A 25,967-nucleotide genomic window follows, 5' to 3' on the forward strand; every position below is an offset into this window, starting at 1 on the left:
AGAATTCCCCAGGCAGTATTTGACAGGCTGCCACAGAGAGGAGGGGTCCAGGCTTCTTTCCAAAGTACCTGAAGGCCAGATAAGGAATAATGGATGGAAACTGATCAAGGGGAGTAGGTGTAGGGCAGGGGTCTCAAACTTGCGGCCCGTGGGCCAACTGTGACCCGGACAATAGTTTGCGGCCCCCACCTCAATATCAAAGTTTAATGTTAGTGCAGGACCGAGTTTGGTACTAATGGCACTTTTCGGTGTTGTGTGCGGAGCTGAATGTGGTTTCTTCAGTCTTCTATATCTGCTGTATTATTAATATTATTATTTTATTTATTTATTACTGATTTATTTTTTTCTTATTAATTTATTTTTATTTTTTAATACAATATAGTATGAAAAAATAAAGACATTTGATAACATTGGAATGTTTTTGTAAGAGCTTTTCTTGTGGAAAACCTGATGCGGCTCAGCCTCACCCAGACTCTACCTCCAGAAAAGGGACCGAGAAAACACAATCTTGCGTTCAATTTCAGCCGCGCTATAGAATTCGTCTGTAGTTGGTCCTCCCGGGCGGCAGGGCACCGCCGTTCCGACCTGCACCGGCGGAAGCGCAAGTAGCCGCTCTGCGCAGCCTCTCCCCGCCTCTCCCAAGATGGAGGCCGGCGATTGGCTACTTTCGTGGACGGCGCTGCTGCTGTTGCTGGCGGGGGCGCTGGGGGCCTGGTGGTCGTTCCGGGCCCCGAAGAGGGCTGCCGACCTCGTGGGACGCGTGGCCGTACTAGTGGTGGGCGACTTGGGCCGCAGCCCCCGCATGCAGTACCACGCCTTGTCGCTGGCCCGGCGGGGCCGCCGCGTCGCTTTCATCGGCTACGCGGGTGATTCATCCTCCCTGCTTCGAGGCCCGAGAAGCCGCCTTTCCTCCAGCGGAGCCTTCGCCCCGAAGCTGGAGCCGGGCTTAGCTGCCTTTCTACATCTCCCAGCAGCCCCGGCCATGGCGGCGGTGCGCGGGGCATGCTAGGAGTTGTGGTTCCGCATCCATGGAAGAGCCCGCCTGAGTGCTTCTTCCCCAACCTGGCGCCCCTCCATTGGGGGAGTGGGAACCTGCCAGCTTTCTCGTGGTTTTTCTGACACGCTGAGGAGGATAGGAGTTGTAGTGCTCCCCCAGGAGGGCTGCAGATGGGAAAAGGAGAGAAGCAACCTAGAACTAAGGAGAAATTTCCTTACAGGACAATTAAATCAATGGGACACCTTCATTCCAGAAGTTGTGGGTGCTCCAACACTGGAAGTTTTTAAGAAGATGTTGGATCACCCTTTGTCTGAAGTGGTGTGGGGTTTCCTGCCTAAGCAGAGGGTTGGACTAGAGAACCTCCAAGGTCCCTTCCCACTCTGTTGTTCTATTCTATTCTATTCTTCTTTTCTATTGTATTTCATTTCTCTTACTCCATTCTTATGTTCTATTCTGTTGTGTTCCGTTCTATTCCATTCCATTCCCTGCTATTCTATTCTTCCTTTCTATTGTACTGTATTTCATTTCTCTTACTCCTACTCTGATTCTGAACACCAACATTCTGATGTTCTGTTCTATTCTATTTCATGTCTCCTACTCCATTCTAATGTGCTATTCCATTCTGTTTTATTCTATTTAATTTCTCCTACTCCTGCTCCATTCTGATGTTCCATTCAATTCCATTCTATTGTATACTATCCTATTTCATTTCTCCTACTCCTATTCCATTCTGATGTTCTATTCTATTCCATTCCATTCCATTTTTCTTACTCCTACTCCATTCTGATGTTCTGTTCCATTCTATTCCTTTCCATTCTATTATATTCTATTCATGGACGGCCAAAATAAGCAGAATTAAGTGAGGTGCAAAAAAAAAAAAGGCAACAAGGGAACAAAGAGCCAGTTTATTCTAGATTATTAGTCTCTTATTGTTACGTTCTCCTATAAGTTTATGTGTCTTTTATGGTATATTTTCTATCATCTCAAAACTAGGGCAACAGGGTGGGGCAGCCAAGCTGTTGCTGAAAAGCTTGTATGTAAACTTTAGCCATGGTTAAGCAGAATATAATTAGTAATGGAAGTAATTTGGGAGTTTGCTTTTTTAAAATAACCTGCCCTCTTTGGATTAGGAATAAAAGCATAATTTGTTCTTTGTCTTTCATCGGGTTGATGGTTTCATAACAATAAGTTACAACAGAAGTCTTTCGCGTTCAATGCTTTCTTTTGAAATTGTCAAATAGCTGCTACTCGGTAAATCACATTAAGAAGATCATTTAGGGCATAAGTCACTTTATTGGTTATTTTGATTTATTTGACCATCCATCTCAAATACATCACTCTTAATGGCTCACAACAATTTTTAAAATACTATACACGATAGCAATGCAGATAGTCTTCCTCTTACAACCACCATTGAGCCCAAAATTTCTGTTGTTAAGTGAGACATTTGTTGTGACTTTTGCCCCATTTTACAATTTCTTGCTACAGTTGTTAAGTGAATCATTGCATTTGTTAAAATAGTAACCCAGTTGTTAAGTGAATATGAATTCCCTGTAGACCTTGCTCTTCAGAAATTCATAAAAGGAGATTGCAGGATCCGGTGATGCAGTAATGGTTATAAATATGAAGCAGTTGCCAAGCATCTAAATTTTGGCCACATGTTCATGGGGACAGCAATAGCACTTAGACTTATATGCCACTTCACAGTGCTTTACAGCCCTCTCTAAGCGATTTACAAAGTCAGCCTCTTGCCCCCAACAATTTGAGTCCTCATTTTACCCACCTTGGAAGGATGGGTCAACCTTGAGCCTAGTGAGATTCGAACTGCCAAATTGCAAGCAGTCAGCAGAAGTAGCCTGTAGTATTGCATTCTAACCACTGCACCACTAGAGATCTTCGGTGATGCAAACTTTGTAACTATGGAAAACAGTCATAAATCACACTTTTCAGTGCTGTAACACTGAACAAACTGCTGTCATTAAACAAACAAGTTGAGGACTATCTGTATAAAAACTGTAAAACAACATAAAAATGCTCTTGAGAAAGGTAATTACTGTTGATTGTGTGAAAAAAAACCTTTAAGATCAGATGGGCAGTTGAACCCTTGACAAAGGGGCTGGAGGGCTCTCTCTTATTGCAAAAAGCTCTCTAACCTCCTATAGAACATGGAATTATGGGGCTGAAAGGGATCACAGAAGTCTTCTAATCCAACCCCTTACTCAAGGCAGGAGAATTTCTATCATCCCAGTCAAATGGTTGTCCTATTTTTGAAAACCTATAGTGATATCCATTGAATCTATGGAAACTTTAATTTGGATTCTTCATCTGAGAAATTTGAACTCAATATCTAAAGCAGGTTATGTCCAACCTACGATCTGCGGGCCACGCGTGGCCCTGGACAGCTGCCAGTGCATTTCCACAACATCTATTATGTGGTTTATATACGTTAACTATCTTATATATTTTATATGCAGCCCAAGGTAACTTCTATTCACTCAATATGAGCCCCTCAAGCCAAACAGTTGGAGAACCGTAGACCAGACCAATTTTAAGACCTGTGGACTTCCAACTCCCAGAATTCTGGCTGGATGATGAATTCTGGGAGTTGAAATCCACAAGCCTTAAAAGGTTCCAAATTTGGATACTCCTGTTCTAGAGATTCAGTCAATTGTCCCATTCTAGCTCATAAGTATTACACTTATTTGTTACTTATGGAGACTGGAGAAGTTTTCTTACTTGTGTTTTCCCCAATTGACCTAACTGCCTTCAGAGCTTTTGTGTGTTCTTAATTTAATTTAATTTATTTAATTAATTAATTTATAGGCCACCAAACTCCTTCCAGACTCTGGGCAGACCTTAATCTTTGTATCTTGGACGTAGTGTACAGCTTTTGTTCTGGACAAATTCTTAGCACTATTTTTCTTGCAGACACAAAACCGCACAGTGAGATAATAAGCAATGGAAACATTGAGATTGTTCCTCTTACGGAGTTCAAAATCTGGCAAGGTAAGTTGAACGTTATTTGGTTTATGAACTTACCAGTACTAAATCTGATGTGAAGTGACACTGAGTTTATTTGTACAGAAATGTTGCCGAGATCTGAATAATCCTCCTTTTGTTCATCAGTCTTTTCTCTCCTGCCACTGACTCCTCCTTTTTAGCAAGACCAGCAAGGAAGGAATGACGTACAAACAAGCGTTGGGTCAAAGCGTACTAGCGGTGCCATCTCTGGACAGTAACCTGGGGGAAATAAGCCCAAGCATTCTGCTGCCTTCTGGATCTTCTTCAGCTGAAGCTCATCCAGTCTTCTCCACACACTTTCTTCCCTTTCTAAGAGAGGTTGGAGACTGGATGGGAACTGTCAAGAAGTATGCAAAGACTTGGGTTGATTTGTGGTGTTTCCTGGTCAATGCCACCAGGCATCTCCCTTTTCCATCTGAGGACATTCTATGATAGAATGTCTCATTCAATTTTAATTAGGATATCAAGGTTCCGATGAATGCCCTAATTAAATCATGAGCATCAAGCCAAGCGTCAAAGGAAATCCAATTATTTATTAGGAGCTTCATGTCGGCATGTTCTAAGTGAAGCCAACTCTGATCCCACATCATTTACGGCCCAAGCTTGACCCAGTTTTCCCCCTTCTCCCAGGGTGTTTCATCAGTTATATTTGCTAATGGACTGAGTTGTAGAGATCATTCCCCTCTGGCTGCTGTGGGTAACCCTGGGTAACTCTTGAGAGTGAGATGTCTGGAATGTGCTTTTATTTTTGGCAGGTGTGCTGCTTCACCGTTTTCCCATCCCCCTTGTCTATGGCAATTTGAGAGCAAGCCAGGGATGCTTTTGCAAGTTGACATAGGACAGTGATGGCAAACCTATGGCACAGGTGCAACAGATGGCACGTGGAGCCATATCTGCTGGCATGCGAGCCGTTGCCTTAGCTCAGCTCCAGCATGCATGTGTGTGCCGGCCAGCTGATTTTTGGCTTACACAGAGGTTCATTTTTGGCTTCCAGAGAGCCTCCAGTGGGATGGGGGAGGGCGTTTTTACCCTCCAGCTGCTCCAGGGAAGCCTTTGGAGCCTGGGGAGGACGAAACACAAGCCTAGTGAGCCCGCCAGAAGTTGGGAAACAGGCCATTTCCAACCTCCAGAGGCCAGAGGGAGTGGGGGAAGCTGTTTTTGTCTTCCTCAATCATCTATCTATCTATCTATCTATCTATCTATCTATCTATCTATCTAATTAATTTATTAGATTTGTATGCCGCCCCTCTCCGCAGACTCGGGGTGGCTCTCAACAATAACAAAAAACAATATCACAAATATAATATTAAAAAGTCTCTAAAAACCCCTTATTTAAAAAAACAAGACACACACACAAACATACCATTCATAAATTGTATAAGCCAGGGGGAGATGTCTCAGTTCCTCCATGCCTGATGGCAGAGGTGGGTTTTAAGAAGTTTGCGAAAGGCAAGGAGGGTGGGGCCAATCCTAATCTCCGGGGGGAGCTGGTTCCAGAGGGGCCGCCACAGAGAAGTCAACGGGACCCGGAGAAGGCCAATTCTGTGGAACCTAACTGGTTGCTGGGATTCGTGCGGCCGAAGGCAGTTCCGGAGATATTCTGGTCCGATGCCATGTAGGGCTTTATAGGTCATAACCAACACTTTGAATTGTGACCGGAAACTGATTGGCAACCAATGCAGACTGCGGAGTGTTGGTGTAACATGGGCATACCTAGGGAAGCCCATGATTGCTCTCGCAGCTGCATTCTTCATGATCTGAAGTTTCTGAACACTTTCAAAAGTAGCCCCATGTAGACAGCATTACAGTACTTGAGCCTCGAGGTGATGAGGGCATGAGTGACTGTGAGCAGTGACTCCCGGTCCAGATAGGGCCGCAACTGGTGCACCAGGCGAACCTGGGCAAACGCCCCCCCATCACAGCTGAAAGATGTTTCTCTAATGTAAGCTGTGGATCGAGGAGGACGCCCAAATTGTGGACCCTCTCTGAGGGGGTCAGTAATTCTCCCCCCCCCCCCAGGGTAATGGACAGACAGATGGAATTGTCCTTGGGAGGCAAAACCCACAGCCACTCCGTCTTATCAGGGTTGAGTTTGAGTCTGTTGACACCCATCCAGACCCTAACAGCCTCTAGGCACCAGCACATCACTTCCACTGCTTTCTTGACTGGACATGGGGTGGAGATGTACAACTGATGATACCTCACCCCATGCCCTTGGATGATCTCACCCAGCAGTTTCATGCAGATATTAAATAGTAGCGGGGAGAGGACCGACCCCTGAGGCACCCCACAAGGGAGAGACCTACAGGTCGGCCTCTGACCCCACACTAACACTGACTGCGACCAACCGGAGAGGTAGGAGGAGAACCACTGCAAGACAGTGCCTCCCACCCCCAACCCCTCCAGCCGGCGCAGAAGGATACCATGGCCGATGGTATTGAAAGCCGCTGAGAGGTCAAGAAGCACCAGGACAGAGGATAAACCCCTGTCCCGGGCCCGCCAGAGATCATCCATCAACGTGACAAAAAGCAGTTTCCGTGCTGTAACGGCCTGAAACCCGACTGCTGAGGGCCTAGATAATCGGCTTCTTCCAAGGACCACTGGAGCTGGAGCGCCACCACCTTCTCAACAACCTTCCCCATAAAGGGAAGGTTGGAGACTGGACGATAGTTATTAAGAATGGCTGGGTCCAGGGAAGGTTTCTTGAGGTGGGGGCGCACAAGTGCCTCCTTATAAGGAGCCGGAAAGGACCCCCTCCCCAAGGAAGTGTTGACAAGCTCCTGGACCCAGTTCCGTGTCACCTCTGCTGGCCGAGACCAGCCAGGAGGGACACGGATCCAGTAAACAGGTGGCGGAACTCACAGCTCCAATGGCCTTGTCCACTTCATCAGATGTCACCAGATCAAACTCTTCCCAGACAGATGGACAAGTACGGGCCCCAGTCACCTCGACTGACTCATTGTCAGCCAACTCTGTTATCCAATCAGAGTCGAGGTCTGCCCGGATCCGAGCGACTGTATCAGCGAAAAATGTGTTAAAATCTTCGGGACTGCTCTGCATGGACTCCCCAACTCCCCCCTGGTTAAGAAGGGAGCGGGTCACCCTAAACAGAGCGGCCGGGTGAGATTCCGCTGATGCAATCAAGGCGGGATGGTACGCACATCTTGCTGCCTTGAGCGCCACTTTGTAAGTCTTAATAAAAGCTCTTACAAGTGTTCGGTTGGATTCGGACTTATTCTTCCTCCATCGCTTCTCTAGACATCTCTTTTGGCGTTTCAACTCCCGGAGCTCCTCATTGAACCACAGAGCTCTACGGGGTCTAGTGCCACAGAGTGGTCGCAACGGCACAATCCGGTCAAGAGTCTCCGTCGCAGCCTTATTCCAGGCCACAGCAAGAGACTCCACCGAACTGTGGATGAGTGTATGTGGGATAGCCCCAAGCGCCCTTTGAAAACCTTCTGGGTCCATCAGGCGTCTGGGGCGGAACCACCTAGTCAGTTCCGCCTTCCTGAGGGGAAGGATTGGAGCCAGGAAGTCAAGCCGTAGTAGAAAATGGTCTGACCATGACACAGGCAACACTTCTAAGCCCCTCAGTCGCAGAGAGGAATACCATGTCGGGTGAGTGCCCCCCCTTGTGAGTTGGACCCTGTACTACTTGAGTCATGTCCATGACTGTCATGGTGGCCATGAACTCCTGCGTTAGCCCCGAGGTTTCACCGAGCGACGGCAGGTTGAACTCCCCCAAGACAATAAATCTGGGGAACCCCACCGCCAGCCTGGCTACCTCCTCGAGCAGCACAGGCAGGAGTGTTGACATGCAGCTGGGAGGCAGGTACGTGAGTAACAAGCCCACCTGAACCCCTAAGTCCAACTTCACCAGAAGGGACTCACAACCCGCAATCTCTGGAGCAATGAGTCTACATTGCTGGCTACGATAGCCACTCCTCGCCCCCTTCCCTGGGGTCGAGGCTGATGCCATACCTGAAACCCGGCTGGGCAGATTACGGAGAGGGTAACACCTCCCTCTGGGCCTAGTCAGGTCTCGGTCACACATATCAGGTCATCCTCCTCATCCAGGATCAAATCCCGGATGAGGAGAGCTTTATTTACCACCGACCTGGCATTGAGTAGCAGCAGCCTGAGCCCAGGGCCAGAATTACACTCGTCACCAGTACCCTGGGTTGAGCTCACGGAGCCAGAACAAGGGATCGTTATTAAGCAGCGATCCCTCCTTCCCCTGGAACGGCTAGCTCCGTGGCTCCCGCCATATCTGCCTCTCCCCAGCACTACCAGAATATTCTGACCCTCTGCCACCCTAGAGATAGGTGCCACCTCTCCTTCTGTCTCTCCAGCGTCAGGTGGGCTAAACATGTCATTCATACCATAATCCCACTCACCCCACCCATTCCACCCATTCCAATCATTCATTCGAAACACATTACTACACCCACCCCAATTATCCATCAATTTAAAAACCTCCAAATAATTTAACTAAAAACAATAAGTATAAAATTTAAATATAAAAATATACAAAAATAGGGAATCAATTGTTAGTTAATAGTTCTTAATCATTAGTCAGCTAAAAGTTCTTAAAAAAAAACAGCAACAGCAGCAAGATGGCGCCAGACTTCAGGCTGGCAAGTTCTAAAAATCCAATGCAAATGTCCAGGTCTCTGAGTACAATGATAAGATAATCTCAGTGCTGACCACTGCCACTGGTCAGCACTCTGACATCCTGTCTCTACCTCGCTTGATTTTATCTCGGGTTCTTCTTCTCCTATGGCAATTGTGGTTCTCGTCGGTCGCCCTCCAAAAGTTGTCAATCTTGGGCGACATCTCCAGGCCCCCTCGCCTTCTGCATCCCCGTACAGACTCCAAACCGTCTTTGGACAGCCTCCACTTAGTTCTAAAACAGCTCCTCTCATTCTCTCTCTCCTCCTCTGCATCAACTCTCCACCCCACGGCAGGAGAAGGTCCGAATTCTCGCATCGCTGGCAGCCCCTCCAACGCCAGGCGCCCCCACCATTCGGCACCCTGGCGTCCCAGGACTCCGTTCCAGCAGGGCAGAGCTGGCCCAGGTGTCTCAGAGCTCATTTCCACGGCAGCGGCAGGCAGGCAAACAATAGATGGCAAGCAGCAGATGGCGGCCGCCATTTTCCGAGCCCCAGCTGATCGGCTGGTCGGCTCTCAGAATTACCACCAAAGGCAGATCAACAGGATTGTTGGGTGCAGCGACTTCTTATCTCCCTGGGGCTGTGGAAATGAGCTGCAAATTCTGACTACAGGTCCCCTATTTTTGGATGTTTCTGCCATAGTCTGGCGGAGCAGCGTCTCCGAGCTTCCTCCTGTTGCTCCACCCATTGAGTTATGGGTGTGGGCACTTGTGCATGCATGATAGTGTGCGCACACACTCGGCACCTGAGGGGAAAAAGGTTCACCATCACTGACATAGGACATTTAAAATTGAGAACATCTCTGCATTTGAATCTTTTGTACTTTCAAACACTATGTGTCCTAGGAAACTGTATTCTTCCTGTTTCTCAACTACAGGTGGTTCTTGACCTACGGCCACAATTGATCCTAAGACTTCTGTTGCTAAGCAAGATGTGAATTTTGCCCCAGTTTACAGTCTTGCCACATTTCTTAAGCGAATCACAGCACTTTAAGCGAATCTGGCTTCCCCATTGACTTTGTTAATTACAAGGTTGTGAAAGGTGGATCATGTGACCCCCCAGGAGATTGTAACCGTCATAAATACAGGTAGTCCTTGATTTACGACAACAAACCCCAAATTTCTGTTGTTAAGTGAGATATTTGTTATGTAGATACATGTAGTAACACAGTTAGGTTTGCCATGGCTTCAGTCTGTACTGCTTAGTGTCACAAGACCCTGTCCACTCTCTGTTCAAAGTTTTTTCCCTTCCCCCCCCCCCCTTTTCCTTTTATCCTTCTTTATGGCAACAGGCCACAAGTGCTTTCCTCAGCGTTCTACTCTCGGTCTGCTATCACAGATTTCTTCCAACATCGGGTGATTAGCCGGTATGGGCCACACTGAGTACTGGAAACAAATATGGAGCTGCGCCTGCAGCTCCACATCGCTGGTGTGCGCGCACACCTGCCCCAGCGAGATTTTGTTTCTGTGCATGCGCGGAAAACAAAATCTTGCAAGAAGACAGAAGATTTCAGCAATTTTTGGCTTCTGCCCAGGTGCGTTAACAAAAAAAAATTGCTGAAATCTCTCTTGTGCGTCCTTGCAAGATTTTTCTTCCTGTACATGTGCAGAAGCAAAATCTTGCTTGGGTGCGGTAGCGCAGAGCTGCACATGCAGCATTCCAACAGCAGCGGTAAAGATCAACTCCTGCCTGACTTCTTCCTGGCTCTGTTCTCTTTCCTCTCTGGTTTGCAGGATTTTCCTCCCTCTTCTTCTGCAAGATGTCGCCACCTTTCAGAATTGCCCCATCACCATAGATCAGTGATGGCGAACCTTTTTTCCTCGGGTGCCAAAAGAGCGTGTGCGTGCACTATCGTGCATGCGCAAGTGTTCACACCCATAATTCAATGATTGAAGAGGGCAAAAACAGCTTCCCCTGCACCCCCGGAGGCCCTCTGGAGCCCGGAAATGGCCTGTTTCCCAACTTCTGGTGGGCCCAGTAGGCTCGTGTTTCGCCCTCCCCAGGCTTCCCTGGAACCTAGGGAGGATAAAAATGCCCTCCCCCATTCCCCCTGAGCTAGGGCAACAGCTCGTGTGCCAGCAGATATGGCTCTGCATGCCACCTGTGGCACCCGTGCCATAGGTTCGCCATCACTGCCATAGATTGTCTCTGCAAAATTCCTCCTCCCAAGCACCCCATCTCTCTCTCTCTTTCTGTCTCCCCTTGGAAAACAACCCCTGCTATCAATCCGCTATCAACCAAAATCTTCTTAGCTTTGTTCTCCTTTGTCTCAGGTGTAGTTTTTTCCTCTCTTCTCCAGGGTGTTGCTGCCTTTTAAAATTGCCCTGTAACCAGTGTCGGGTTCCTACCTGGTACGAGCCACACTGTGCACTGGTAGTAAAATGGGAGCTGTGTGTGCAGCTTCAGGTGCCCAGCGTGCGTGTATGTGCAGCCTAGCGAGATTTTGCTTCTTTTCATGTGCAAGAAGCAAAATCTCATGAGGGGATGCACGTGCTTTAGATATGGAAATCTCCCATATGGAATATGGAAATATGGAGATATGGAAATGCTCAGAAGCAAAATCTCGCTGGGATGCACATCCGCACACACCGGACACCCGAAGTTGCGCATGCAGCGCACCGGTAGCAACAGGAGCGGCAAACCCCGCCTGCTTGTAACTTTAGATCGTCTTCACACAATTCCTTTCCCCTTCCACTAGGCCAACTGTTGTAAGTCAAGGACCAGCTGTATGTGCCAGTTATCAAGCATCTGAATTTTAATCCCAGGACTGGGTGGCTGCAACACTCATGTGGAAACTGGCCCCGTCTCTTTTTTTCCAGTGCCGTTATAACTTTTCACGTAACAAACGGTTGTCAGTCAAGGACTACCTGCATAGAGACATTATTTAGCATCAGGGTTTGACTGGAGTTTCTTCTCCTTTGCAGTTGGGCCCAGGTTTTTCCAGTATATCGTCAAAGTGATTGTGCAGAGTTTCCAGTTGTTGTACACGCTGCTAAGGATAGCTCCACCAGAGCATGTGCTCCTCCAGGTATTTACACTTCCAAGTTGTAGCATCACATCCCCTCCTTCCTTCCTTCCTTCTTTCTTTCTTCTTTCTAGCGTATTCCTGCAGGTGTAGGGATCATTGAATGTCACTTTGCATGGTGAGCTACGTCTCCAGGGTGGAGGCCTCCTCCTACTCCTCTTCTCCACATACCCCACTCTCTTCTAGCACTGATCCTAGTGCCTAGTTGGGTAATGAAATGTCTGCAGGCTCAGAGAGCAGCGCTGTGGCCAACTAGCAGCCCGTGGAGCTGGTAGCTAATTCTGCCAGCGCAGGGGCTGATGTGGGGATGCGTCAGCAGGCACCCAAGTCGGACAGTGAGGAGGCTGGAGAGGACTCGTGCCAGAGGCAGAGGTTCAGCCAGGGCCTTTGGAACCTCCAGCACCTCAGAGTGATGAGGAAGAGGAGGAGGAGCCCATTCTCAATGCACAGGCATGCCACAAGGCAGGAATGGTTCCTCAGGAGGAGGTCTCCTCGGGAGTAAGCCTGGGAATTATAGTTCAGGAATAAAAGGCTGGTTGTAAGTGATTCACTTGGGTTAAGTGGGGGGGGGGGAGGATTCCTTAGCTGACATTACGTTGGTATTCTGGGAAAAAATGACTGTCATAAGCCGGCTTGGTTAAGGTGTCAGGCTAGAAACCAGGAGCTGGTGAATTCTAGTTGTGCCGAAGGTATGAAAGCCAGCTGAGTGACTTTGAGCCAATCACTCTTATAGAGATATTTATCTTTTCAGTCATATCGTTGTTAACTAGTATTTTCGCAGTTTGGGTAGTGTATAAAGCTCTGATGAGATTAATGAAATGTTTGCTGAACTTCATGATTTCCAATTGTGAGATGAGAAATTGCCAATAAAGACTGTCAAAAGCTTTATAAAGGTCGACAAATATGAAAGCTATGGGCTTATCAATATTTTTATTGTAATTCTCCAACGAATCCAGTATAATTCTCGTGTTCATTCCAATATTCCTTGCTGGAAGAAAACCATTTTGATCTGGATGTATTATGGTATTTAGGATCCTTTTGAATCTATTGGCTATAATCGATGCAAAAATTTTATAATCTGAGTTTAACAGGAATATTGGACGATAATTTTGTATATGAGACCTACTTTTATCATCTTTTGGAACTAAGGTTATATATGCCTCATTCCAAGCTTCTTCTAATGCTTCATTAAATAATTTAAAAAGTACAGGGTGCAAAATTTCTGATGCTTGTTTATATAATTCAGCGGGAATGCCATCCGGCCCTGGCATTTTATTGTTTTTTTGATTCGCAATTGCTTTGTCTAATTCTAATGACGTTATTTTCCTATTCAATAGTTCCTGATGGTCCTTGTTTATTTTATTTAAATCTGAATCTTGGAGTAATTCTAAGAGTAAACGGTCATCTATTTTCTCATTTTTATACAGATTAGAAAAGAATAGTTCAATTATTTGTTTTTTGTCATTGTGGCTAGTTTTTAAAACTCCCAGTTCATCATGTAAGGCTTCGATATTTTTGTCTTTCTTTTGTTGGGCAAGTTGAAATGATAGCCATCTCCCAGGTTTATTAGCAAATTCGAATTGTTTTTGCCTAGAGATTATTTTTCGGGATATTTCATCTTGAGTTTTTAAATTTATTTCATGTTTAATCAAGTTTATTTCCACTAGAATTTTATGATCATTTGGATTTAGTTGTAGACTTTCTTCTAATTTTTTAATTTTTAGATTTAATATATGGAATTGAGATTTGTCCTGTTTTTTCTTTTTGGCTGTGTACACAATGTAAATGCCTCTTGTGTAAGCTTTCAGAGTATCCCATAGATTTTGAGTAGATGTTATCCCGTCCTGGTTAATTTGAAGAAAGAGTTGTGGTATTTCGTTTTTGATTAAGTTTTGGAAATCTTTTTCATTAAGTACTGATTGATTCATGGACCATCTTCGGGATTGGAAATTTGAAGGAATTCTCCACTTCAGAGTTATAGAGCTGTGATCTGCCCATGTATTCGGAAGTACCGTATATACTCGAGTATAAGCCGACCCGAGTATAAGCCGAGGCACCAATTTTTGCCACAAAAACTGGGAAAACGTATTGACCCGAGTATAAGCCGAGGTTAGAAAATGCAGTGGCTACTGGTAACTTATAAAAATGGAAAACAATAAAATTACATTAATTGAGACATGTTTTAGAATATTTATTTTAAAGAAAACCAGTAAACTAGCTCTGTAAATTTAAAAGAGGGTAAACAAATTAACAATATTAACAATAAATTAAAAAGTAAAAAAAGTAGCTCGATCAGGAACAAAGCTAAAACCTAAGAGTTAAAATCCTTCAAAACTGGATTCCTTCTCATCATTAATTGGATTTACATTATTGTTCTGTTTTTTATATATGCTGTGAGCCACCCTGAGTCCTTGGAGAGGGATTGCATACAAATCCAATTAAATAAATAAACAAACAAACAAACAAATAAATAAGTGTATCCAAAGAAGAGCTTCAGCATTAGCTGCTGTGAGGTTATCAGCATAGAAAACCAAATAGATAGATAGATAGATAGATAGATAGATAGATAGATAGGTAGGTAGGTAGGTAGGTAGGTAGGTAGATAGATAGATAGATAGATAGATAGATAGATAGATAAATAGAAATAGATACAGATAGATAGATAGATAGATATAGATAGATAGAAAGATAGATAGACAGACAGACAGACTAGAAAAATAGATAGATAGATAGATAGATAGATAGATAGATAGAAATAGATACAGATAGATAGATAGATAGAAAGAAAAATAGTTAGATAGAAAAATAGATAGATAGAAATAGATACAGATAGATAGATAGATATAGATAGAAAGGTAGATAGACAGACAGACAGATAGAAAAATAGATAGATAGATAGATAGAAATAGATACAGATAGATAGATAGATAGATAGATAGAAAGAAAGAAAAATAGTTAGATAGAAAAATAGATAGATAGAAATAGATACAGATAGATAGATAGATAGATAGATAGACAGATAGATAGATATAGATAGAAAGATAGATAGACAGACAGACAGATAGAAAAATAGATAGATAGATAGATAGATAGAAATAGATACAGATAGATAGATAGATAGATAGATAGATAGATAGATAGAAAAATAGATAGATAGAAAAATAGATAGATAGAAAGATAGACAGATAGAAAAAGAATTCCTGTCTAGCTCTGCCTCATAACACATTATTAGATCCTATCCAAGCAAGGACAGCAACTACCACAAAATACCATTTTTTAAACAGTTTAAATCCTTTCAAAGGAGGGGGAGGAGAATCTGACAGCAGGGGGCTTTTTAATCCGACTAAGGGCAATGCAGAGAGAGCATGGAATAGTTACTCACCATTGCTTTTTTCCCCTCGGTTGGAGCAAATGGCTGCCTTCTTTGCTTGAGCTAGGGAGAGGAACTACGGCGTGCGAGAGGGGACAAAAGCTGGTGCCTCCTCGCTCTGGCTCAAGCAATGGCGCCCTCGTGTGGTGACTTTGTCAATGACCCGAGTATAAGCCGAGGCTGTGTTTTTCAGCCCATTTTTGGGGCTAAAAAACTCGGCTTATACTCGAGTATATACGGTATATGAATCTGCGTTATTTTATTAATGAATTCAGGGGTGGACCAAGCCATATCAATGCATGACCATGATTTATGTGGGGCAGAGAAAAAAGTATATTCATGACAGTCTGGGTTATAGTAGTGCCGAACGTCTTGTAATACAAATTCAGTAATTAACTCTTCAAAAGCTAATGGTAATTTGCTGATAAAAGGAAGGAGGTATGAAAAAGGTGCAATACAGGGGTTTTTTTTAGTTACTGTTGATTGACAATTGGTCTTATTGTTTAATCTTTTTTCCAGCGGTGAGCAATTCTAAAGATTAGTTTCTTCTTCTCCTTTCTGTTCCGAATCGGTGTAGGCCAGGAGCGTAATTACCGTTATTAACATAGTTACTGTCAATGCCCTATAGGTAATTAGACTTTTCCAACAGGTTCTGGGCAATTTAGAAAAGTTTGTTAAAAGTGTCCAGTCACTTAATAGTTAACGGAAATGATGTGAATTTCATCACAGCCTAGACAAAGGGGAAGTACTGTTAGAGCAGGAGAGAAGAAAAGAGCTAGAAAACGACAGCTCCGTAGATTGCCAACAATTTATCAGCAGGATGTAAGAGCTGCAAAGTCCTTCTTCTGGAATCTCCAAATATTCTGTGTAGCGTGTGCTTATTTAGTATTGTTGTTTGTCTCTTTTTCCCTTCCCAATCGAAGGTTTCAGCTACTGATGCCCCCTCCTTTTTTCTTTCGGTTCAGAAAATCAAACTTAATATATAACCAACTTGAAAAGAGTCAATCCGATATTGCGATAAGGAGGGGTATAATCCAAAGGTTCAGATAAGTTCCAATAAACAGAGGGATTTGTCCAGATTAGAGATAGGAAACATAGCCAAAGATAAGAGAAAGAGAAAAAAAAAAGTGCAAAAGGATTGCGGTCTTCCGGTTTCTTATTTTCTCAGCGACTCACTCTGCCCACGATCTATTCCTTCAGAATACTTCCGCAAACCTTTGCAACTTCCAACATCAAAAAAGAATTTCTCACTGCTGCTTCTAGACAAGATTTTATCAATCAATATTTATTGTCAATTACTGGGACTTTTAATGCAATCCTTATATATGTCCAAATCTTACGCCCGCTCTAATCGCCTAAGCAGATCGTCTTTCTTCCGTCGCCATAGACAATACAATCGCCGCCTTCAAAGTTCTGGCAATCAGATCCAATCAAATAATTGACAAAAACAGCAGGAGTTTCACTCTAAAACCTTCTAATCATATGCAACATTGATCTTGGGGTAACAAAAAGACTAGATCAAAGTTCTCACTTCTCAGATCCTTCTTGTCGTATTTTCAACAGCTTCCTCAGAGGAATCGGAGCATCAGCTCTTTGGGCCGATCAAAACGATCAGTTTTTTTGTGCGTCGGGGAGAGGTGATCCTCGCTGTTCAGGGGGTCCGCCAACCACCCCTGGGTGCGCTGGAAATTCCTCTCTAGCACCCCTGACTCTTCGGGTCAGGGATTGCCCAAAAGGGCACACGAAAAGCTGGAGCAACCCTGAAGAGAATGGAGGCTACCCAGCTATCAGAGCAACGCCAAAACAGGAAGTATGTTTGCTGTCTGTTTGCTGTATAAAATAAAATAAAAGTAGGATATAAACAAATAAATAAAATAAGGAGAGGGCATGCAGGTGGAGAAACCAGAAAGCAATTGATTTTATTTACTGGGGTGGTTCTATAATGTTTTCTCTTCTCTCCATCCCCAGAATCCTCCCGGTTTGCCCAGCATTGCAGTCAGCTGGCTATTTTGCCTACTTCGAAACAGCAAGCTAATAATTGATTGGCACAATTATGGTTACACTCTAATGGGCCTGACTCATGGGAAAAGGCACCTGATCGTCCAGATTGCTAAATGGTGCGTTCAAGACCTTTCATGTTTATGGGGGTGTGGTTGGCTGATTTCTTTTTGAGACCATCCCAAATATTTGGGTAGGACTCTTTTTATCTCTCCCCTGGGGTTTTAATTGCCTGTTAAGAAGGTGAAGAGGGACTCTTGCATTTTTATCCAAAGGTTTCAAAATCACCTTTTAATGGTTTTGTGGATCTCACTACAAAAGGGGTCAGCAGCCCATGGCTCTGGAGCCACATATGGCTCTTTCATCTCTCTGCCAATTGGCTCCACATGGAGACTCTATAGTAGAGGAACTGGACTTCTGATTGGCAAAGGAAACTTCCGGTTAGCAGAGGAAAAAGGATGCCTTGCTAGCAGGAGATTCTATGGTGGGGGAACTGGATTTCCGGTTGGCTCCAGAATTGAATGGGGAGCTTTCGGTTAGGTCCTTTGTGCCTCTTTGAGTGTTTAAGGTTGCCGACCCCTGCCCTAAGAGAACAAATGTTACTGAAAACTGTTCCCTGGAGAGAGACATATTTAGGTAGTCCTCGACTTAATGAGTCGGGGTGGAGCAGTGGTTAGAGTGCAGAACTGCAGGCTCCTTTAGCTAACTGCTGGCTGTAGTTCAGCAGTTCAGATCTCAGCAGCAGCCCAAGGTTGACTCAGCCTTCCATCCTTCCGAGGGGGGTTAAAAGGAGGACCCAGATTGTTGGGGGCAAGAGGCTGATTCTGCAAACTACTTAAACACTATGAAGTGGTATATAAGTCTAAATGCTAATGACTAGAATTGAGGCCAAATTTTCTATTGCTAAGCCAGACAGTTTTTAAGTGAATGTTGTCCCATTTTATGACATTTCTTACCACAGTTGCTAAGTGAATCCCTGCAGTGGTTAAGTTAGGAGCACAGTAATTAAGTGAAGGTTTTCCCCCATTGACTAACTGTCATAAGTATGAAGTCATTTGCCAAGCGTATGAATTTTGATCACGCGGACATGGGAATGCTGCAACAGTTGTAAATATGAAAAACCTTGCTGAGTGCCACCTTAATTTCAAACGGTCACTCAGCTTACTGTTTTAAGTCAAGGACACCCTGTAGGTACCAGAGAGTTGGCCTTCTCTGGGTCCCGTCGACTAAACAATGTCTTCTGGTGGGGCCCAGGGGAAGAGCCTTCTCTGTTGCAGCCCCGGCCCTCTGGAATCAACTCCCCTCAGAGTTCAGAACTACTCCCACCTTCCTTGCCTTTTGTAAGCTATTGAAGACCCACCTATGTCGTCAGGCATGGGGAAATTAAAATACCCCTGGGCTTACATTGTTTATGGTATGAATGTGTTGCATGGTTTTAATGTGTTTTTAGATCTCTTTTAATATATTGGATTTGTTACATTGTTGTTTTTGTTGTGAGCTGCTCCGAGTCTCTGGAGAGGGGCGGCATACAAATCTAATAAATAAATAAATAAAATTTGCATTGCCAAGTTTTTTAAAAAAATCATAAAGTGTATTGCTGCATACATGTGCCTAAGTGCACTTCCAAAAGTTTCTTCTACGTTCATAACAGTCTCTTATGAATTCCTCTGCTCACAACAGAATACCTTATGCCACCAGCTTGAAATTTGGGGCCTGGGCAACCTAGAACTACGCTACCTACGGACTCACCTAAGCATAATTCACAAAATTATCTGCTACAATGTCCTACCTATAAATGACTACTTCAGCTTCAATACATTTATTTATTCGATTTTTATGCCGCCCTTCTCCTTAGACTCAGGGTGGCTTGCAACATGTTAGCAATAGCATTTCTTTTTAACTGAGCCCGCATATTACACCCACAATCTGGGTCCTCATCTTACCCACCTGGGAAGGATGGAAGGCTGAGTCAACCTGGAGCCAGTGATGAGATTTGAACTGCTGACCTACAGATTTATAGTCAGCTTCAGTGGCCTCCAGTACAGTACTCTACCTGCTGTGTCACCACGGGCAAACAATAGATGTAAATTCAGAGTAAACCGCTCCAAATTCATTGCAGTAAATACAACTTCAGCAACAGAGTGGTCAATGCCTGGAATGCAATACCTGTGCGGGAAGCAAAATCTTGCACAGGCATCCACGCATGCAGGGAAGCAAAAAACCTTGCTAAAACGCATGCACCCGTGCAAGATTTTACTTCCAGGCTCCAACAGAGCCACGGAGCTATGCACAATTAGCTGTACCAGCAGGAGCCCCACTGCTACCGTCCCTCTTCTACTGTCCCCACTTATTCATATCCTTATCCTGTATTCATAATCATGTTTATATCTTATCTCTCTTATCTTACAGGTGTTAGATGGGTGGATAGATAAACAAATAACTAAGAGCATGTATTTTAGTATCTGAAAAGCAATGACTTCTGATCAAGGGGTCTGTGTGTGCTTTGAAAATAATTTATCTATTTAAGATTTTTTAAATTTATATGCTGCCCAACTTGTAGCTTGAAGCAACTGAGTGTTGGATTGCATAGGCATTGCCCGTCTTTGCTATTGGTTAAAGTTTCCCTCTTTGTTTCTGCAGGATCCTGGCATTTTTTTACTATGATATCAACATGTCATCTCAGTTAAAGTTAGTAGAATTAGTTATTTTAGACTGAGAATGAGATATTTTCAAGAAAAGATTGCTGTATTACATTATCCACGCAGGTAGTCTGCTACAATATTCACTTAGCAACCATTTGAAGTTACAGTGGCACTGAAAAAATGTGATTCATGACTAGTCCTCATGACATCTGCAGCATTCCCATGGTGACATGATCACTACTCAGGGGCTTGGCAACCACCACGTACAACAATTACAGCATCCTGTGGTCACTCTTTGTGACCTTCTAGTCGGTTTCCAACAAGTGAAGTCACTGGGTGAATTCACTTAACAATTATGACTCATTTAACTGCAGTGATTCACTTAACAATCAAAAGAGGGGGGAGGTTGGGCATTTCTCATTTAATCACCACCTTATTTATCCACAGAAATTCTGGTCCCAACAGTGGATATAAGTCCAAGATTCCCTTTCCATAATTTTTATCTGTAAGCTGTAAATTCCTAAGGTCCATACAATCTCAGACCTTTGATTCACTAACTGAAGTTCTATAAATAAACGAATAAAAATGAGTAATTGGAGTTATCTATTCAGCTTTCCAATTTTTTGAAAGGATGCATCCCCCTAGCAATAAAATGTTGTGTTTCTTTTCTCCAGCTGCCAACTTTCTTGTCATAGAGCCGTAGTTCAAAAGAATAAAGATGTCCCAAACTATTAAACCTTGCCTCAGAGTCAATATGTGAGATGAGAGAGCTGTTTTAATCAATAGCAGAGAAACATTTGGCTTGTGTGAGGCCCAGTGTGCTTCTTTCAAATTATCTTTAAAGTGTGCACAGGTCCAAAGCCCGATAAGATTAACTCTATTGAAGTGGTCCTTCACTTCCTGTATTCCACATGTATACACAACTGTTATTGGTAGATTGCAATTTTATTGTTGTGCATTCTTTTTCTTTGTTAATTTCTGCATTATAAATACCGGTAATAATATTCAGGGGTGCTGGATACAAGGTGATTATAGCCATCAATGGTATTTCTGTGTTTTAAAAGTGCTGTATTAAGAAATTAAATTGTATGTATGCATGCATGCATGCATGCATGTATGTATGTATATATATCCTGTTTTCCCCAAAATAAGACATCCTTTGATCATAAGTCCAATCGGGCTTTTGAGTGCATGGCAATAAGGCCAAACACTTATTTCACGGTTTAAAAAAATATAAGACGGCCTTATTTTCAGGGAAACACATGTGTGGGTTTTTTGTGTGCGTGTATGAGCCGATGTGGCACAGTGGGTAGAGTGCTGTATTGCAGGCCGCTAAAGCTGACTCTTAGATCTGAAGGTCACCGGTTCAAATCTCATCACCGGCTCAAGGTTGACTCAGCCTTCCATCCTTCCGAGGTGGGTAAAATGACCCGGATTGTGGGGGCAATAGGCTGGCTCTGTTAAAAAGTGCTATTGCTAACATGCTGTAAGCCGCCCTGAGTCTAAGGAGAAGGGCGGCATTAAAAAATTGAATAAATAAAATAAATTATATTATATATTATATTAAATTATAACATTTGCTCTCATTTCTTTCCATCTTTTAAGAAACTGGAGGGAAAAACCTTTGGATGAACATCTGGATGAAAGTATTAGTTTCAATAGCAAGTTACATTTTCATTTCTTTTAGGTATGAAGAATTATTTGGCTCCTTATCTAGCTATAACATTTGTGTGACCAATGCAATGAAAGAGGACCTTCAAACAAACTGTAATATCAGGTACTTCGGTAATTTAAAAATTACTTGGAATTCACTTCCGTTTTTCCTTGGTTACAACAATGCTATAGACTTATGTGATCCTATTTATTATAGGGGGTATTCTGTATTTTTAAAAAAATACTTTTCAGTATCTAAGCCATTGTTCAAAGTGCTGCTCAAAATGTAATCTATTCTCACCACTATCTACTTAAAATAAATGGTTGAATCCATAAACATTTAAGCAGATACATCAACTCCAAAGAAGGTTCTTTTAGGCTTGAGCTTTTCCCATTATACCTCAATGGAATGATTTCTGTTCTCTAGAATTACTAATATTTTGTTCAGTAGGATAAACAGATGTAAATTTATGACATTAATTCCTTCAAATACATCAGATACTTTATGAATGTGTACCTTTATGGCATTGTATTTTTTGTCTTAGTACCTTAGCCAAATATTCTGAGCATTATTTTAATTTTTTAAAAAGGCTGCATGGGTTAGTGCATGTGGTAATTGAGAACATAATCATACGGCACACAAATATTTCATTATCATGAGATACACAAATATTTCATTCTTAAGGGCTGGCATCTCTCCAGCCTCTATGATCCCTGAATTTATGTTTAGGGCTGGTCTTTTACAAACTGCGTAGAGTTGTATAAACTTTAATAAACAAATAAAATAAACATTCAAATATGTCTATGGAGGTTCTGTGTCCTCCAGTATAGTATAAATCCTTCCATTCCCCACCATCCAGCCAGAGCTGAATCAGCTTCTTGGATAAGAAGTGAAATGTCTTCAAAGAAAAATCAGAAAGTCCAGTTGCCTCTTGAAAAAAAAGCATCTTTGGGACATTCAAATATGTCAACTTTCAAATATGATGCTTTGGCATTATTTAGGTCTTTCACAAAATATACAGTGGTACCTCTACCTAAGAACGCCTCTACTTAAGAACTTTTCTAGATAAGAAGTGGGTGTTCAAGATTTTTTTGCCTCTACTTAAGAACCATTTTCTACTTAAGAACCCGAGCCTGAAAAAATTTCCCAGGAAATTTGAGAGTGGCACGAAGGCCCGGCCAGTTTCCTGCCATTGCCCCTGGGTTTCTCTCTCTGGCGCAGTGTATGGGAAGGCAGCCTTGCGCCAAGTGTATGGGAGGCGCATGCTCCTCGCTGCCTCAGAGTCCCTCTTTTTTTTTTTAAGCCTTAAAGTTTTGGATTTTTTTGATTCCCCTCACCTCACCTTCTTCTTTCGGCAGCGACTGTCCTCCTCCTCTTCTTCCTCCTCCTCCCATCCAAATTCCGAGCTTTTATTTCTTTCCGAATGGGTTTGTACGCATTATTAGCTTTTACATTGATTCCTATGGGAAAAAATTGCTTCTACTTACAAACATTTCTATTTAAGAACCTGGTCACGGAACAAATTAAGTTCTTAAGTAGAGGTACCATTGTAGTTTGATTCCCTTGATTCCTATATCTTTTTGCCCAGGAAATCTCTGGGCTAATCTATTTAATTTTATACACATCTTTTACATTTTTTGATGAGTTCAAGTTATTATTTTTTGTTGTCTTACTCTCTTTTGAGTTTTATTGATATTATTTGAACGTTCAACCCATTGTGTTCCAGAGCAATAACCCTCTACGATAAGCCGGCATCTTTCTTTAAGGAAGCATCCCTGAGCGAACAGCACAAATTGTTCATCAGGCTCTCAAAAGACTACGTTCCTTTTAAAGCGTGAGTTAAAACTTATATTCCGTTTGTTAAAAAAACAATGAAAAAACAGGCCTAATTTGAAAACTGCCTCTACTTCTAGGTTTTGTGTCTTTTTAATATAGTACCATGTTTGCATGTAGTTGTTCTGACCCAGCTTCCCAAACACAACAAACCCTCTGAAATTAGCTCAAAGATTCCTTTATTAGAAGCCCCGGCAGCCCCGGAAAAAAGTTTCTCTCTCAATGCAAGCTAACAAGTCTGTGCAGCAGGGAGATGAATTATTGTCTGCCACATCTATTCATCTCCACCCACTGCCTTTTATCCCCAGAGCTAGGGTGGGGCTTTGCTTGCAGTGATGCCTCTTCCATCCCAAGGACCGGCCCATAGATTTCCACTGCTCTCCTCTCCTCTGCCTTCTGCACATCCTTGCACTGGGCCCAGCTGTTCCACAGCCCAGACTGTGTCTCTCTCTCTCTCTCTCCCTCTGCCAGCTCTGTTCCTTCTTCCCCCTCGGAGCTCTCAGGTTCTCTTGACGCCGTCCCTGACTCCCACGCCACCTCCTCCTCATCTGGTTCGGCTGCTGGAAGGGCCGGTGGCCAACAGGCCATAATAGTATTCCTCCACTTATGACCACACTTGAGACTGGAACTCCCATTGCTGAATGGTCATTAAATGAAACATAGAAACATAGAAGATTGACGGCAGAAAAAGATCTCCTGGTCCATCTAGTCTGCCCTTATACTATTTCCTGTATTTTATCTTAGGATGGATCTATGTTTATCCCAGGCATGTTTAAATTCAGTTACTGTGGATTTCCCAACCACGTTTGCTGGACGTTTGTTCCAAGGATCTACTACTCTTTCAGTCAAATAATATTTTCTCATGTTGCTTTTGATCTTTCCCCCAACTAAGTTCAGGTTGTGTCTCCTTGTTCTTGTGTTCACTTTCCTATTAAAAACACTTCCCTCTTGAACCTTATTTAACCCTTTAACATATTTAAATGAATTATGCGACTGCACCCAATTTTATGGTATTTTTTTTGCTATTAAGCAAAATCACATGGTCATTAAGTGAATTTGGCTTCTCCGGTCATTTGGCTTGTTGGAAGTCGGCTTGGAAGATCACATGAGAACACCAGAACACTGCCACCATCATAGGTGCATGCCAGTAGCCTAGTGCCCGAATCTTGATTATTTGATAGTGAAAATCCTGCAACCATTGTAAGTGTAGGGACCGGTTGGCTGTCTTATACTGTATAAGTCTTAATGCTATTGCTGTTGTTATACATAGATAACAAAAGGATGCAAATCATTTGGTCCTTTGTAACACTGGAATGGACATGGGGAGTGATTGCCAATGAATGGGTGGCTCTTTCTTTCTGTATGAATGTTCATCTCTGCCGGATATCCCCTCCATTAACACATTAATAAGCTTGAAACCTTGACTCTAAGATGATGCCCTTGCTGTGTTAATCTGCCTTAGGCCCAAATTAGGGTGATTCTCTGAATCTCCCAAATGGTTCACCCACGTAAATGGGTTAATGTTGCTATGTGGAGAGCTCTGTTTCACTTCACCTGTCCTGAGAGTTGTTTGTTTTATACAGTCTATGTGTGCATTTGCCATGAACATTCCTTGGTTGTTTTTTCTTCTTCTCAGGGTGGAATCCTTCCCTCCAGATCATGTTGAAAGATCTGCCTTTACCCAGTTTGATGCCATCAGTAGGAAAACCACACACTGTCTTGACCGACCAGCTCTCCTTATTAGCAGCACCAGTTGGACAGGTCTGATTCTATATCTTGTCATTGAAGTAAGCCATGCTTAGTTAAATAAAGCACTTAGCTGAACAACATGCTAGATTCCACCACAAACCAACTCAAACCAACCAACCCAGCCCAGCCCAACCCAATTCAAACCAATCAGCCCAACCCAACCCAACCCAACCAAACCCATCGTGGATTAGGACAGTATATGGCTCCAAGTATAATCTTTGAAAGAGTCTGTACAGTCATCTCAGGATTTTGTGGTGATTCTGGACCATTCTGCTCTTTGTGGCAAGAGGAATTAAAAATAAGTTTTATAATTGTCGTCCATCCTCTGTTGCCTTAGTTGGCATGCAAATATAATGATAAAATACGAACTTAACTATAGAATTCATATAGCCATTGCTAAGATCGCTTGGCTGTGTTTTCCATGTATATTTCAAGATTACAGTGTGAATTTAAAGATTTAAAGTTTAAAATGTTGGTATCGCTGAGTGACTTGGTCCAATGGCTGTATGTCTGAGCTGTTCTGAACTGACATATGCAACAAAACAATTCCTTTCTCATACGCATCATTCCCCACACTCAAAAAAGCAGCAACTTTTCTTGGTGGATTTTAATCCCTATCTAAAGACGGGAATTAAGTCTGATTTGAATATCCAGGGGGGCGTAAACATCCTCAAATACCAATTTGCCTCATCAAAATTGAAATGTAGGTTTTCTTTTAAAAATTTCTGGCTCATAAAAGATTTGTTAGCAGATCTGGCCATTTTGTCTAAGCAGACATAAGATGGCAGTTTTTCAGTTGCATCAGTTATATTATATTTCCATTTGATGGAGGTGAATTTGGATGTTTCTCCTTGGGCCTCTCAGATAAAATCAGACACCACCTAATTGCTCTTAAGATATAGTGTATAGAGCAACTTTCTTCAGTTGATAATCTCCGTAGGTTTTGGGATTATCATTCCCAACTTTTTCAGAAAGCATGATCAAACCATGATGTTTGTATAATAA

At 43.0% G+C, this 25,967-nt stretch overlaps 1 protein-coding gene across 6 annotated transcripts in view; it reads left to right on the forward strand.

The window, feature by feature from the left end:
- Positions 1–618: 618 nt before the first annotated feature.
- ALG1 (ALG1 chitobiosyldiphosphodolichol beta-mannosyltransferase) overlaps positions 619–25,967 on the forward strand; it is a 48,192-nt gene continuing 22,843 nt past the window's right edge. The window contains exons 1-8 of one of the 6 annotated variants that reach the window (XM_070760810.1): positions 624–775; positions 3,926–4,003; positions 11,616–11,719; positions 16,650–16,896; positions 17,055–17,203; positions 21,414–21,503; positions 23,107–23,214; positions 24,850–24,974. In XM_070760810.1, coding sequence (XP_070616911.1) covers positions 11,706–11,719; positions 16,650–16,896; positions 17,055–17,203; positions 21,414–21,503; positions 23,107–23,214; positions 24,850–24,974 — 733 coding nt within the window. In that variant the 5' untranslated portion in view covers positions 624–775; positions 3,926–4,003; positions 11,616–11,705. Of the gene's footprint in view, positions 867–3,925; positions 4,004–11,615; positions 11,720–16,649; positions 16,897–17,054; positions 17,204–21,413; positions 21,504–23,106; positions 23,215–24,849; positions 24,975–25,967 lie in introns of all 6 variants that reach the window. The other 5 variants (XR_011559834.1, XM_070760809.1, XM_070760814.1 and 2 more) reach the window with 5 other exon arrangements.

This window comes from Erythrolamprus reginae, chromosome 9 (assembly GCF_031021105.1).
Source record: "Erythrolamprus reginae isolate rEryReg1 chromosome 9, rEryReg1.hap1, whole genome shotgun sequence".
Taxonomy (NCBI): Eukaryota; Metazoa; Chordata; class Lepidosauria; order Squamata; family Dipsadidae; genus Erythrolamprus; species Erythrolamprus reginae.